Source organism: Pteropus vampyrus, unplaced genomic scaffold (assembly GCF_000151845.1).
Source record: "Pteropus vampyrus isolate Shadow unplaced genomic scaffold, Pvam_2.0 Scaffold19, whole genome shotgun sequence".
Classification (NCBI taxonomy): domain Eukaryota; kingdom Metazoa; phylum Chordata; class Mammalia; order Chiroptera; family Pteropodidae; genus Pteropus; species Pteropus vampyrus.
In genome coordinates, this window is record NW_011888800.1 from 338,470 (window position 1) to 355,121 (window position 16,652).

General features: G+C 40.6%; 1 protein-coding gene and 2 pseudogenes across 1 annotated transcript in view; 1 reads left to right on the top strand and 2 right to left on the bottom strand.

Annotated features, from left to right (window-relative positions):
* Positions 1–4,631: 4,631 nt before the first annotated feature.
* Positions 4,632–4,750, bottom strand: LOC111736398 (annotated as a pseudogene).
* A 1,287-nt stretch (positions 4,751–6,037) lies between these two features.
* Positions 6,038–6,471, top strand: LOC105288599 (annotated as a pseudogene).
* Positions 6,472–13,054: 6,583 nt separating this feature from the next.
* The window catches only part of CHRM5 (cholinergic receptor muscarinic 5), a 73,626-nt gene continuing 70,028 nt past the window's right edge, over positions 13,055–16,652 (bottom strand). The window contains exon 2 of the mRNA XM_011354861.2: positions 13,055–14,824. Within this exon, the coding sequence (XP_011353163.1) occupies positions 13,146–14,744 (1,599 nt within the window). The 5' untranslated portion in view covers positions 14,745–14,824 and the 3' untranslated portion in view covers positions 13,055–13,145. The remainder of the gene's footprint in view (positions 14,825–16,652) is intronic.

Consider the following 16,652-nt stretch of genomic DNA (forward strand, 5'->3'; position numbering starts at 1 on the left):
TAAAACATATTTCTAAATAACTAGTAAAAAAATAGAAAACATTTAGAATTTAATGATCATGAAAATTTGGCATAAAGATTAAGAAATGGAATCATTCTAGAAGTGTGGTGAGATGACTCATAAGGGAACTTAAGATATATAAGGAAAACTTCCTTGTAATAGCTGCTATCCTGGAATCTTGTCCATTACATACACAAGAAAGAAAAGTACCATTTGGCGCTTGTATCTCCACAGAGCTGGATGGACCTGCCTTTCCACCTACAGCTGGTAGGACCGAGGGTGGGACTTGAGCCAGTCAGTTAGGTGGTACTGGACCAGAGAAAGTAGTACGTTGAACTTGAGCTTCAGGTAAGCAGAATCAGCAGTGGAATCTACAAGTCGAAAGAATCTGGCCAGCAAAGAACATAGCAAATGCCCAGGTGAGAGACCATGTGACTCCAGAGAGGGGTGGAGAGAGTAGCTGCCAGATAACCTTCCATCTCCATGGAGGCTCAGCTGCTCTTATAGTGGATTCTGTGAAAGCTGCTTGAATCCTTCCCCTACCATCTCCACCCTAACCCCTTACTTATCATCTGTTCTGACTAGGCTAGTACTGTGTCCAGTTTTAGCCTTTCTAAGAGGATACACAGAGAAGGTCTATAGGAAAGCTGTGATTTAGTATTCATGTTTTTCTATACAAATAATTCTGTTGACCTCATGACTATATAATAAGATATAATTTAGGAAGGATTGAAGGGTCTAGTTTTTGCAGTTTGGTAAAGAGAATGCTGAGGGGATTTTTCAAATGGTTGATAATCTCTTCAAAGCAAGTTCTGATGAGCTGTGTACCGCTTGCTCCATTAAGTCTGAGAAAGGAAATGCATTTAAATAGCAGCAGAAGGAATTACAATTGACCCTTGAACAAGAACAAGATGGGTTTGTATTGCGTGGGTCCAGTTATACAAGTTTTTTCAGTTGACCTGTGCAGTTCAAACCTAAGTTGTTCAAGGGTCAAACCATAGTGAAGAATTTCTTGGCATGGTAAACAATATTGTGACATGCCACTGACTATGAGATATACTTTTCTTGGAGTTCTTAAAAAATCGAGCAGAAAGTCACCTCTTAGGATGATTTATATATGCGCCTATCAAATTTCCTGCTATTCCAAAAAATAAATTATTCTTTCCTAAAATGTTAAGAATGGTAGGATCGATAAGATATCAGTGGAAGAGGAAATGAGATATAGCAACAAAATTGTTGACTGTGGAGAAGAGAAGAAACTCTAAACTCTGACAATAAGAGATTTCCTTTCTTTAAAGTACAGCTGTTGAGTTGTCATCCAGTTTACCCCTTGTAACCAGTTCTCACCTGAGGAGTGGCTGTAACCCACAGGAGTGTCCCTTAGCAGCAGTATTTGTGGAATGTGGCCCTGCTTTTATGGGCTTAGCTGATTGTTCCCGGATGGACATCGAACCCAGGTTAGGGTGAAAGCTGTTCCTTAGGAACTTTAAGACTGAGGAACTAGCAGAGTAGATTGCAACATATAAACTTAAAAGGTATTCATGGCTATATATTCTTTCATGTAAACTACAAAAAAGAGAAAGTTTCCAGAGAGAAAATATAGAATGAAGCAGATGCCCAGAGGAACTGAAATGGAAGATGAATTTTGCGAACTGTCCCTTTGTTCAAATCCTTTTCTGAGGAGGCTGTGTTCTTGCCCTTGGTTTCCGTGGAGCATTGCTATATCGTATAGTGTAGTGTTTATGTGTTTTAACTTAAGCTAGCTCTCATAGGTTTCTGTCACTTGAATCGAAGTGTCCTAATTTACACACTTTTCCAAAACTGACCAAAGTGGTCTCCAATCGGCTGAAAGTCTCCTTTTCCCTTAGTCATGCAAAATTGGCTCTGTTAGCTCCATTTCCATCTTAGGTCAGAAGGAACTTTCTGACTTAAGGGAGAGATTGGGTGAACACATGTCATGGCTTCATAACTTACTAATTGTATGATCCTTGGAACCTTTGTAAGCAACCTTACTAGTTGCATTAACTTGATGCATATAAGTCCTTAATAAAATAATAGTCTTACTTTTCAGACGGAGAAACAGGTTAAAATTTTCTCAAGCAACACCAGCTGATAACTTAGAGCAAATACTGTTCACTACTTCCTATAGTGCTTCTCTCACACTAAAAAAATGGAATATTGATATACCCATGATCAACACATAGCCAATTATCTATTTCAACTTGTCCATCCTCTGCCTACTTTTATTGGCATGATATAGGGGCTTGCTTTTCTCCTTCCAAGCCTTCCTCAGAGAGAAGAGGTGGTGTAGTCAAGAGAAATTGACTTCAAGAAAAAGTAGTTCTAGTCCTAGTTCGTGGTGCCTGGAGCTTCTTCACACACTGTAAAACCAAAAGATCTTTCTAACAGGCAAATCTGATGGGGCTACTCCATTATTAAAAACCCTTTATAGATTCTCTATGGACTTCAAGATAAATCCCCTGACCACAGTTCCTCCAGACTCACTTCTTGCCACTTCTTTCCCACATACATCTTGAATTTTTTCACATTTTCCCACTTTAAGCTCTGTACGAGTACTCATCTCGTGCCTTTTGAATTTTATTTTTTTCTCTCAATTCCATAGCCCACTCCTATCCTTTTCCCTTGTCTACATCTTGCATCTTATTCAGGACTTAGTCTACAAATCACCTTCGACAAAACTCTGCCGAATGCCCCCCAGGCTTGGTTAAGAGCCTCTGTCCCCCTTCATGCCTGTACTTATGCCATTAGAGTGCTTGATTTTCTTGGATTATCTGTTTACTTCTCCAACTTTCCTCTGGACCCTAAGCTACCTGGACTATAGTCACTAGTAATACAATAGTTTTGTCCACAAGAAAGGGTAGAAGGAATCTCAATTTCTCTCTAAAATAGTTCTGGAGTAGATGTCACATATAACTTCGTAATATATTGTTGGGACCCCAGCTCAAATTATTAGACAAAGATAAAGTTCAGAGACCCATGGTGAATTAAGCTCCTAATTCTCGGAACCACAAAGATATTAGCCGGGGGTGGGAGTCAGGGGGCGGGTGGGCAGGAAGGGGCGGTGCAGAGAAAGAGAAAAATGAGAAAAGAAAACCCCACGAAACCCAGGAGCCTTGCCTTGTACCTCATCTCCTGCTTCAGGTATACATCTACTTATTTAGTAAAGAATGTGTTGTGAAGCACCTATACTATTATGTGTGCCAAGGGTTATTAGGTGAGAGGACAGAATGAAGAGCAAAATAGCATGAACTTCAGAGCTTAGAATTTAGTATGAGAAATACACAATCAACCAAACACATACAGATGTGTAATGAAAACCTTTATATATCCCCCAAAGACAAATTCAAGGTGCTATAAAAGCTCATTACATGGAAACCTGGATGAAAGGGTAGAGGGCAAATGTAGGACCACTTTTCTGAGAAAGTGAACTGTGAAGTAAGATGAAAGGCTAGCTGAGGCTGAAAGAAAGGGATAAGAGTGAGGCGCTTCCCAGTCTGAGCTAAAGTGGGAGGGAGGTCAGCTGTTGCAGGAACTTAAAGAACAGTCTAGCTGGAGCACTTCTAGAAGAGGGAAGAGTACGTGGAGAGGTAGGTGGAGGCCATCCAGATGCGTTGCAGGCTTGAATTCATTCCCTTATCTTCCCAAGAACACACCTTGCTACTGTCACCTGGCAGTGACTATGGCTAATCAGTCTCTGAGCAAACTTGTATGTGAAAATCACTGCCAGAAAGCCTAGAATCTTGAGGAGAAATCTCAGGGTCTCAGAAACTTTGAGATAATATGTTAATTGGAAGAAAAACAAGACTTGCTCCTTGCCTACCTCTAGTCCAACCTCAAATCTTTAAATATGTGGCCCGGTAGGGGTCTGTGGCATAAAGATGGCTCATCTTTCCTTTTGTGCTCTTTGAAGTTCATGGGGATTGGTGGGAAGGAGGTTCCTGCTCTTCTTCAAGACCTCTCAGTGGGCTCTTAATTCCTGGAAGGCTCTTAGCCTTCCCACTTTGAACTGGCTGCTCTTGTCTTGAACCTGAGTCTCTTCTGTGTCCACTGCTTTATGCTGTATGTGTGGGATTGTATGTATTTGATTTTGAAAGTGTCCCTGCAGGACTCTTCTGATAACTCCTCTAATTTCTACATTTCTACCTGACCCCTATATTCTTGAGAAGTGTTTGGATTATGGAATAGGAACGTTAGGCTATATCCAGATAGGCCAAGACTCCTTTCTGAAAGGCAGAGCATCTTGGCATGTGTCCCAGGAACTTGGAACCAATTAGAAAAAAAGACCAGAGGACTGCGCTCCTGGAGCTTCTAAAGGGAATGTTGGATGTAAGCCACATTCATTTTGTCACTCTTCACTCACCCTTTCTCTTCGATCATGTAAGGACACTGCCTTTTACTGTTCAGACTCTGGTGCTAGCTTCCCCTTCAGTGCCAAAGAGCAGAAGAAAAGAGGTCTGTGCTTGGGGAGAAGAAGAGCCTTCAGTCTTCACTGAAGTGATTCTCTGTATTATACTTTTTTTTTTTTTTTTTTAAGCAAGGCAACCCTTGGTTGACCTCACATATTGAAAGGACCTTGTCAGTTTATAGTCCCTTATTTTTTTTATTTTTTATGCCTACAGCACCTGTTCTTCCTAGGTGGTCTCCCATTCAAGTACTAACCAGGCCCAACCCTGCTTAGCTTCCGAGATCAGACGGGAATTGGCTTGTTCAGGTTAGCATGGCAGTAGATTGAATTGTACTTCTGTCCCTCCTTCTATTAGTCTCTGTCCTTGGAGAGCAGGGACAGTGTCTTATTCCCTTTTGCATCTCTAAGGTTCCTACATAGGTCAGTAATTCCTAGCTGAACAAATGAGTAACCAAACAAAGGAGGAATCAGGTTGCCTGGACGGTGGTTCTGGGATCTAAGAAGATGGTGAAGGAAAGAGGGTGCAAAGGTTTGGGGCATTTGGTGGCTCCAGTGACAAGTAGAGGAAAGGAAAAAAATGATAGTGGATAAAAATGAAAAAAAAGTTACTGATTTTGAATAGAAGTGTTTCACTGTGGAGCTAAAAACCTACATGCTCTCACTAACACTTTTAAGAAATTGATCAGGACCAAGTTAATGGTCCAGTCATCCTGGTTATAGATAATGAATAGCCTAAGGTTTTTATTTTCATCTCTTCTAAGATTTAAACCTTCAGAGCCCCTGAGAAATGATGCTGGAAATTTAGAAAGGCAACTTTCCCTTGATGAATTTCCGAGTTGTATTCCCAGAGAGCATCCTTTCAAGCTAGGCCTCAGATGTGTGGGACTAAAGCCTCCAGAGGTGCTCCTTACAATCATGGAAGGAGTTTTAAAAGTCTGGTTCCATTCCTTTAGTTTCCTGTATTTTCTAAGGCCAGAAGAGAAGAGGCAAATATGTAATTGGAAAATACTAAATAACTGTCCTATGCCAATCAAGACTGCTTTGTTCTGCCAGGTCTCTGTGATGGAGTTGAGGACACTGGCTCTGAAACCCTTCCCATTTGATACTACCCAGCATTGGTCAATAGTTCATTCATCTGTAAAATAGGAAAGTGCTTTTCTTGCTCGGTTATTGTTGTAGGCTGAATTGTGTCCTTAAAAATGATATGTTGGAGTCCTAACCTCCAGTACCTCAGAATGTGGCCTTTTTTGGAAATGGGGTTTTAATAGAGGGAATCAAGTTAAAATGAAGACATTAGTGTAACCTAATCCAGTATAACTTATAAAAGGTGGAAATTTGGATACAGAATCGGATATGCACAGAGGTGAAGAGACAGAGGGAGAAGATGGCTATCTGCAAACCAAGGAATGCCTGAGGCTCCCGGAAGCAGGAGAGAGGCCTGGCACAGATCCTTCCCTAGTGCCTTCAGAGGGAGCCAGCCCTATGGCACTTGTATATTATACTTCTGGCCTCCAGAACTGTGGGATAATAAATTTGTTTTTCTAAACCACCCAGTTTGTGGTACTGTGTTATGGCAGTCCTAGGAAAGAAATATAGTTATTTTAAAAAATGGTCTTTAGCTCTTTCAGCTTTTCACTTCCAAGATGACCAAAAAAAGAAGGAACAATGGTTGTGCCAAAAAAGGCTGGGGCCACGTGCAGCCTATTCACTGCACCAACTGTGCCTGATGCGTGCCCAAGGACAAGGCCATTAAGAAGTTCGTCATCGGAAACATAGTAGAGGTCGCAGCCATGAGGGACATTCCGAAGCAAGTGTCTTTGACACGTAGGTACTTCCCATGCTGTATGTGAAACTACATTACTGTGTGAGTTGTGCCATTCACAGCAAGGAAGTCAGGAATCGCTCTCCTAAGGCCCCGAAGGACTGAACACCCCCACCCCGATTTAGACCTGCAGGTGCTGTCCTGTGGCCTCCACCAAAGACAATGTAAGGAGCTAACTCTGAAGAACTATTCTCTGGAAAAAAATAATATGGAAATTTTACTTAAAAAAAAAATAATAAGCCTTAAAAATCTTTCTAAGTATTGATTAGTTCTTCTCAAATTCAGAATTGCAAAAGGCGATAATCCCTGTAGACTAAACTATATTGGGTGCTTTTAACAGAGATGATAAAGGACACTGGTATGTGAAAACGAAACCTCCTTCCTACCAATCCCATCCTCAACCTTCAAACAAAGGAAGGATAAGCCATCTTTATGCCACAGACCCCTCCTGGGCCTCATGGTTTAAAGATTTGAGGTTGGACCAGAAGTGGGCAGGGAGCAAGTCTTGTTTTTCTTCCAATTAACATTATCTCAAAGTTTCTGGGACCTTGAGATTTCTACTCAATTCTAGGCTTTCTGGCAATGGTTTTCACCTACCAGTTTGTGAAATCTATATTTTCTAATCTGTGTTATATTATGGATAGGAGCTCCCCGTGTTAATTGTAGCCTTATGATTTTCTGCTTTTGAAGAACTTGAGTGGCTAGTCTGCAAGATTTGGATATAAGGATTGCCAAACAGTACTTAGCAGCTCTGTGTGTTTTAAAAAGTGTATGTCTGTACATAGAAAGAAAGATTATAAGGATAGAAGCTGAGATATTTAGCAGAGGTTATCTCTGTGTGGTAGAATTACTGGTTATTTTTTATTTGCTTATTTACTTTCTAAGTTTTCCAAGCAAATATGTGTTATTTTATTGATCATTATATTATAAAATATAGTGACTATAAGACAAAACCTAGTATAGTTTTTGTTTCATGTTCTCCTGGATAGGCACTAGTTCTGGGTACAAAGGACCTGTCAAAAGATTTCCAACCATGGCAATCTAGTTTTTTAGGGGAGAAGAGGAGTCTTCCAAATCTTAGATTAAAGCTGTATTACCTTTTCCTCTTTGCTGTCTTCCAGCCTGTGATGTTTTCTACTGAAATCTACTGTAAGGTACAGTAGGGAAACTGGGCTATAGTCAGTACATCATGGTCAGTAGTGTCATGGATTTTGAAGGTAGCTGGTCTATAAGCTTATCTTTGGATATAAGTGGGACTGCTAACAAGCACCAACTCCACAGCTAATGATATTGGGTGTAAGTGGGTCGAATAAGAGTTCCTGTTTATTGAAGACAAGAGTGTCCTTCACTAGGACACCACTAGGGATGTGTTTATGCAGAATCACCGTCTCTTGAAAATCATTGCCAGGAACTGGGAAATAAAACTATTTGGAGAACTGCTCTTAGCAGGAGCATAAGGAGCATTCATGGGGGCATTTGGTGGTATGAGGCTTATTCAAGGGCCATCTAAAATGAGATTAGGACTTTTTTGACAAATAGATTGCCATAAGGCACACTAATGTAGATAAATCTGGATGATGGGTAAGGCCAATGAACAGAGCTGGGTCTTGGCTTTTTTTTTTTTTCATTATTGCAGATAAACTTAAGGTGGTAGCCCACCACGCACGTGTGCGCACACACAGACACACACACACACATATGCACACATACATTATTCATCAAGGGAGATGGGGGCCAGTGCAGTCCATTAGGAGGGTAATTTACCCTGCTTGATATGCCCTCTTTGATCTTAATATGAATATTTAACTGTCAGTCTTTTGCTTATTGCTTAACGTCTCCAGAGTTGTTTAGCTTGTTCAACCTGTGTCCTTATTAATGGAAGCAATTATTGAACATAATAATTTGACTATATCCCTTCACTCTTAAGATGAAAAGAACTGAAACGAATATTGGAACTTTACTAAAAGGTTGTTTTTTCACAGTGATGTGGATGTTGTAATTCTGAAACTCTAAGGATTGAACAAATTGAGCAAATGGTGATTCTCACTGTTGGAGAAGGGCAATACAAATATGGAAAAAGAAGAATCCTCTGGTATAGGATTGGAATTGCAGATGTCAATATGAACTCATTGTTTTTAATAAGTATATAAATGTACATATTTCTTAGTTTCAGCCACTAAAAGCAATGAATACATCCTGAATCCAGATCTGAGTCAGGTACCATTCTCTATTTAATGAAACTAGGGCTCCTTGAAGAAATGGCTGATTCTTGGACTGGGGTAGGGAGAGTAGAGATGAGCCTGGAGCATCTTATTGTACCAGGAAGTAAAGGAGTACTCAAAAAATGTTCAAGATATGCCTAAGGGTCACAGGAGTCATCTTGAAGGGGCTCTCACTGCTTACATTTATAGCAATTGACAGTAATGGATTTTAACCAATTACTAAAATAAAAGTTAATGAGTCTGTGTGATAATAAGTACATAAATAAATAAATCAGAAAGAAGGAAAAGCATTCTTCACAGTAGAGTGCCAACCAATTGGCAATCATTATAGTAATAACTTACTTGGATGAGAATAATAAATAGATGCACTAATTATTGGGTGAAAATCTGATGACCCACAGAAAATTTACATAGGCTTAAAATCTCTTTCCCAAAATTATTAATTGCACTGGAAAAGTAGTAAATTTATAGTGGAGAAACCTGAGGGGAGGGTTCACTTATACCAAGCGATCAATGTTAACTTTACCAACAATGGGATAAAACATCACGGCCTCCTGATGTGATTCATTGAGGATACAATATCACATGTGTGATACTCCCGCCCACATCAAAACAAACAAATTGAGTCTAATGAGGAAACATTAGACAAACCCAAAATGATATAAATTATTTTTAAATATTGAATTGAATGTCGTCTTAGGAAAGGACTATGTCATGAAATACAAAGGAAAGCTGAAGACCTCTTCCAGATTAAAAGGAGTCTAAAATAGTGACATAATTAAATGCAATCTGTGATCCTGGATTAGATCCTGAACTGGAAAAGAAATTGTTATAATGAACAACGTTTGGACGACAGGTAAAATTTGAATATGGACTGTATTACATAGTTATGTAGTTATTATGTAATATCATAGCAATATTAAATTTCCTGATTTTTATATTTGTATTGGAATTATGTAAGATAATCTTGTTCCTAATACCAATGAACACGATGTCTACAACTTATTCTAAATGGCTGAGAAAAAATATGTGTGGGCGCACACACACACACACAGAATACAAATGTGGCAAAATGTTAACAGTTGGGGAATGTGGGTGAGGATAAGCGAGTTCTTTGTACTATTCTTGCAGCTTATCTCTAAGTTTAAAATTACTTTGAAAAAGTTTTTTTTCTTTTTGCTCCTTCCCTGATACTTAAAGAATTTATTTCTCTTTCTCCTCCCACTAGCAATCTAGGGTCATTATTGGGCAAGGGTTTACATCATCTCAAACTTTACTGGTAAAATGGCATGGGGGAGATGGAAATTATTATCACTTATAGTGGGTATGAAATGACTGGGGTACCAGCTCTTTCAGCCGTTGAAGAGGAAATGGTGTTCTTTTTTGTTATGGGGTCTGTACTAGCTAAAAGGCCGTAGTTTGAAGTCTGCCTAGCTCCCTTGTCCTAGAGAGAAAGGGAGGCATTTAATCACGAGAATCTTTTTAGCATAATTTCATCTTAATTTGGTCATTAGTACCTTGAGAGGAAAGGGGAAATTGTAAAGGTAGCAAGAAGGATGTGTATCTATATGGTATATCAACTCCTCTCTTCTTAAAAGGCCAGGCCAATGCAAATAAGTGTGAGATTTCTGATATAGATGGACCTATCAAGCTAAGTTGAAACCATTTTCTTATGTTTTGCATTGGACTATGGTGTGGTTAAATTTCTTTACTATCCAGAATAATGCTCGTATGACACAGAAAAGCAGTCCAGTTCCCACATCCTTTGCCGTAATTCCTGTATTTATAGTAGACAGCTGTACATTCCAATTCAGAGGTTAGATACAGATTTCGCATTTACAAAGCTGAACATTAGCATTGCCCTCAAAGGACATTCGCCAAATGAGCAAAGCAGAGAGGGCTGGGAATACTGACAAAATAACCAAAAGTTGTACTGAAAACAGATTCTTCGATGAGCCGTCAAATTCACAGCCTAGGAGAAACACAATGTTAGCTACAATGGAGCATCCATTAGGTAGCCAGTCAAAGCTGTACGTAGTTTGCCGTAGACAGAGCTTGAGAGACTAGGGGCATAGAAGGTCTAAGATCTGAAATCAGCCCATGCCCCACCCACCCGCCAGGTCCCTGTAGTTTACGATTGGATTTGTTCACTCTGAGGACCCTACCAGAGGCCTTATGCCAGTTTCCCCTAATAGTTTAGGCATTTTTTCTTTTCTTTTTTCTTTTTCTTTTCGGTCAGTGACAAAGGGCATAAGTAGTATGCAAAATTGGTGGCCTGCCAAAGCCTATGATAAGGAAGCATAGGCCTCTCAACTAATTTCACAAATGATGAACAAAAAGGCTAAGCCCCAGGCAATTGTGGAATATGAAAAGTGTAACTCCATCCCCCACCCCTCACCAAATTGTGTTCTTTTGTTTGAATTAGCTAGTTTTTCTCTCTCTCTGTAAACAAATAATGCCCAATGTGGGTTCAAAAGGCTATTCTCTGGGAGAGATTTCCATTTTTTTCATGAATCAAAGCCTTAAACTAAAAGAACCAACTGTTTACCTAGAGCTGGTGGAGCAGGTTTGCTCATCAAGTCCCACCCTGTTGACATCACTTATGCCTGGGAGTCTCGGTCCTGGAGAACTGAGCCAATTAAGTAATAATCTCTACCAAATTCTTGGCAGGTGTCAACCTGCCCTACACAAAGGCTCAGCAGCTACATCGCTTCCAAGATGTTTCACCTCAATATCCAGTCCCTGCAGGGCTGGAGGGGTGGCCTCGGTTTGCACTGCCCTGAAGCCTTCTTGGGACTTCCCAAAGAGGCTGATTTGCTCTTCAGTGGTAGGCTGAAGCTCTCCTACACCCAAGTACATACCTAATTCCCAGGACAACTAAACTAGTTTGTTTGTTTGTTTGTTTGTTTTACATCCCCTGAGCAAATGAGGCTGAAAAAGAACTGGTGTCTATTAAGTGAAATGAAGTCTGGAGATTTTTAAACATACTGCAAATGTAATCAACAGGTTAAATAAAGAGCTTCTATATGACAGGAGTGCTTCATCTTTAAAATCTTTCTGTACTACACTGCTTTCTTTGTAGGTCTTTAATTATGTGCACTGTTTTTATAGTTTCAATTTCTTACACATTGCTTTAATTTTCAGAATTATCAAAGAAACATCTTAGATTCAGTTTATTTACATACACAGAGATTTCAATTAAATTTGGTTTTTAATAACCCTGATATTCTATTGTAAATTATGTAGATGACTTTTATTTTTACGCATTATTGTGACCTACATTTTGTTTTTAAAGATGAGGCTTTTGTTTTTATGACCAGCTTCACTGGACCTCAACTGTACATTTTAGACTTCTGATCTTTGACCATGAATTTGGAGAGGAATGAAAAAGTAAATCCTTTTTTTTTTTTTTTTTTAGTAAATAATTTCTGAGCCATGATTGAAGGACCTATAAAAAAAGTAATAAAACTTTTCTCCTGATGTCACTCCATTTTTGGCTGAAGACTGCACAGTGACATGCTTGTGCCTGGGTGTGAATTGGAGTCTGGATGAGGGAAATTGGAGGCCTGCTGAAAGGCCCTGGAAGAAGTTTAGAAGCATGGAGTGAAACCAAATTTGTTTTCCACATTTTGCCTCAGGTTTGCCTTGTGAAGGGTTTAGAAAGTAAGACCTCTGAAAACAGTTTCAGAGAACTATGATGAAACAGCCTGGAGATGATCTTTACCCAGTGAAGGGCTGTTTTACAACTAGTTTTTCTAAGAGCAGAGCATGAATAAACGGGCTCAAATGGACACAAATAGAATACACAATATTTGTTTTGATAAAAGGAAAAAATCCCCCTGGTAAAAACTAAAATACTGCCTGCAGAGAATTGATCATCTTTATTGGCAGAATAGAGGCCCCTTTCTAGGAGTGGGTGTGATCAGATTTCAGGGTCTTTCCAGGCCCAGGATGCTGAGAGGAAAGATGGTTTCGTGGGGACCAGCATGGTTTCATTGGGTATCAGGCATTGGCATTGGTCATGAAAGAGAAAAGCAAGAGCTTCATTCAGATATAGGTACAGGAAAACATACCACAGGGCAGAACACATAATAGCTGTGTAATAAATACTTTGTAAATAAATACCGATCAGTTTATAAAGAGAGTCTTAGAAGCCGGTTGAATATCACTCTTGTTAACAGGCGACACTGACTTACATTCTTCCAATTCTCACTGGTATGAGACAACTTCATAGACACATACATATGGCAGGAAACACTGTGACAGGTTTCTACAGAGGAAGGTTTCCAACTGGTCCTTGCTGTTCCCCACAGGTTAGACAAAAGTTCCCTCAGTCATTATTCACTGTGACCCAGTGTGCCTCCTCCTTTGAAAAGCCATGAGTCTGTCTCTTCAACAGCAAACTCCAGTTGCTTCAGGCGACCTTAGTCATAGATAAGAATCATTCAATATGGCATCAGTTGTGGCAGCAGTGACTCCTTTTTGGCCACAGACCTTGAGCCTTTACAAAGTCTTTAGGGAGTCAAAATAAGCGATTTGGGGTTTTTTTTTTTTAAATTTGTTTTGTTTTGTTTTGTTTTGTTTTGTTTGTTTTTTTGAAAATAAACCAGAGTCAGCTTGGCCATTTTCAGTGGAAGTTGACATGGTCATTCTTTTGAGGGAAGTTATTAACTTTTCAGGGGAGCTTGCTGTTCCCCTGCCAGTATAACTTCTCTTCCACTTTTTTCTTTTTCCATTGGCAGAGAAGCAACATTTTAAAGGTCTTCCTGAAGGTTCTGTTGCAGAGGGCATAGCAAATGGGGTTGATAGTGCTATTGACATAGCACAACCAGTAGCCTAAGTGCCACAGGGAGACTGGAACACACTTGTCACAGAAGGTGGAAACCAGGACCATGATGTTATAAGGGGTCCATGTGATGATGAAGGCCAGGAGAATGGCACTCAAGGTCTGGGCTGCTTTTCTCTCTTTGACAAGGACCATTCTCTTTCGTTTGGTCATTTGATGGCTAAGGTTTGGATCAAGGCCTTTTGTTGAAGGATCCTTGGAAGCTGGAGAAGAGCAGGGCATGATTTTCACTTTGCGACAACCGTTGTTGGTCTCCTGGGTCCCATCAGCTTTGACCACCAATCGGAACTTATAGGCCACACATTTCTGACTCCTGGGTCTGTGAGCAGCAGCTGGAGACAAGAAGTATTTTGGGGAGTCATAGTCATTTTTTTCAGTTTGACTTTTCACAAACGTTTCCTTGGTCTCTTCAGCACTAAATTCTTCTCTTGGGCTTTCCTTGGCCTGACTCTTATAGACCACTTGGAAGACAGGGTCAGTGGTGGGTTTGTCCTCATCCTCTGAGGAGGGGTAGCTGCTACAGGTAGTGAGCTGCTCAGCTTTGTCCCATTCGGTGCTTGGGCCGGTGGTTTGGGATGGCTTCCCAGTGGTGGAGGTGCTCCTGCGGGAGGATGACCAGGAAGCTTGATTCCTTTCCCTGTGGGCCAGTGTGGACCAAGGGCAGCTAAAGCAGGACCTGAGCAGAGCCTTGTGAGCTGGCTTTCTCTTTGCAGTTTCAGCCATGGAGTCAGAGCCCTGGAGGTCAGCAAGGTCCTTGGTCCGCTTCTCTGTTTCCCGATAGATTCGGCAGTAGAGAATTGTCATGACAGAAACGGGAATGTAGAAGGCAGCAATGGCAGTGCCAAAAGTGATGGTGGGCTCAGAGAGGAACTGGATCTGGCATGCATCTGGTGGTACCGTTCGCTCTCCAACCAAGTACTGCCAGCAGAGGATCGCTGGGGCCCAGAGGATGAAGGAGATCAGCCAGGCCAAGCCAATCATGATGCCAGCCCTCTTTGGGGTACGCTTGGCCCGATACGTCAGGGGTCTTGTGATAGAAAAGTAACGGTCAAAACTGATCACCAGAAGGTTCATGACAGAAGCATTGCTGGCCACGTAGTCCAGTGCAAGCCAAAGGTCACAAGCCAGACTCCCGAGAGCCCAGCGTCCCATGAGGATGTAAGTAGTGTAGAGGTTCATGGAGAAGATCCCAATGATGAGATCTGCACAGGCCAAGCTGAGCAGATAATAGTTGTTAACTGTCTTCAGCTGACTATTGACTTTGAAGGAGATCATGACTAAGACGTTGCCCACAATAGTGATCAGGCTTACCACAGCAGTCACAGCTGCGATTGTGATGACTTCCCACAACCTGTGGCGTTCCAAAGGCTGGTGATTTACTGGGGTGCCATTGACAGTAGTTGCATTGTGGTAAGATCCTCCTTCCATCCTGGTGAAAGAATGTACATTAGGAGTAAGCCAGGTTCTAGGCTGTTCCCTTTTCTATCTCACCTCTTTTCGGACAGCATCTGTAAGAGAGAGGAATATATTAGTTTTGCTCATCAGTATGAATTTCTTTTCCACTCTTTGTTTATAATTTCTAACAAAATATTAAATGTGTCCCCACGTATATTCAGAGCAAGTTGCTGAAATCTCTAAAGTCTCGATAACATTTTAATAAGGGCTTTTTATGATCACTAATGCCTGAGAGGCTTCCTTGTACATGAGGCTGCTGCCCTCTTGTGGTTCCCATAAACAATTTTTAAAAACGGCTGGGAAGATGAGGAAGGCAGAGGAAGAAGAAAAGAATTGGATTGTTGGAGAGTAGTAATAAGGGAAAAGCAGGTGATATTAAGGTACCTTAGACGCCAATGGCCTTCAGGGCAGACACTTTTTATGCTCCTGGTAATAAGTACCTAGTCTGTCATGCCCTGGGGAAAATGACAAGTTGCATCGACTCTATAGTCAAATTGTTAAATATTATTTAGTCTAATTATAAATTCAATTATTGAACATTACTGAGGCACTATTGTGAGCCAAGACTGTATTACAACATTTTCCCTGTCTTAATGCACAAACTCCCAGTGGATACCTGGTTTTCATTTATAGGGTGTGAAATTTGCCCCAGCTGTTGAAGATGATGACCCTCCTTCCATTCTTGGGCTATTTTGCAATGTCATAGAAGTGCTTTAAATTATATTTTTATCTGATTATAAAGTAATATGCTCCTTGTAAAAATTTAAGCAATGCCAAAATGTATAACTTAGGAAACAAAAGTCTCCTCTAATTCTGTCTTGCAGAGGTAATCAATACTAACAGTATGTATTTTGACGGCTTTCCCTCATGCATATACTAACTAAGATTTTAATACAGCTATTTTTAAGTGAGTGCTTCTTTGATAACAGTAATTAATATAAAGATGAAAGATTTGTGAAGGACTGTAGGTTTTCATTTATATTTTAAACTTTTTTAAAAGATGTTTAAGAATCTCAAATTCAATATGAGATTGACGATATTGCCTTGTGACAGAAATCAGATTCTCCCACCTTCCTTATCTTGCACCCTTCTCCTTCACATCTCAACTAATGCAATCCAGTTTACCCATGAAATGTCCCTTGGTCCTTTTCCATTCCGGCTGCTACCACCCTGGTCCAGTCTCCTGATCCCTTGTACCCCTAATTCCTTGGTGTTATCAACATCCAAAAGCTGGCAAAGTAAATCCCAAGGATGCTAGGTCACTAGACAGAGACTCCCTGGCACCTGAAAAAAATCAGAGTTACTCTGTACCCAACAATTATCTGATCAAATGCTTTCACAGACCCAGACCTAAGTTGTACAGTGCAAGAAAGAACCTACAGAATTTCCTTCTTTTCCCCTTTCTTCCTTTTTTCCTTTCATCCTGCCTTCCATCCTTCTTCCAATAAATATTTTCAACTGTCTTTTAATTCTGGACAGATTGTAATTTTGAGGATACTATGGAACAAGACCCAAGAGAGAATATAGATAAATATCTGGGGGTTGGTACTGGACATCTAACCCAGTCCAGTGAAGGTGGGAAAGCACGTCCTGAGGAAAAAATTTCTAAGCCAAGACTTGGAGCATGAATGGGCTTTTTAGCTAGGCGAAAGGGGTCGGTGGAGGTGGGGGAAGAGTGTTTCAGCTTCAGAGGGGAAGAGCTTGTTTGTAAGACCAGAGGCAAAAGGAGGCATCAAGTACTAGGAAGCCTGAGAAGTGAGAGATGAGACTAGAGAGGTGAGGGGTGAGGTGGAGAAGGAACGGGAGTAGACTTGAGAGAGAAGTATGCTTTCTGGGAGAGCTGTGTTAGCTATTTCTAGACTCCTCCTCTACTCTAAAGGT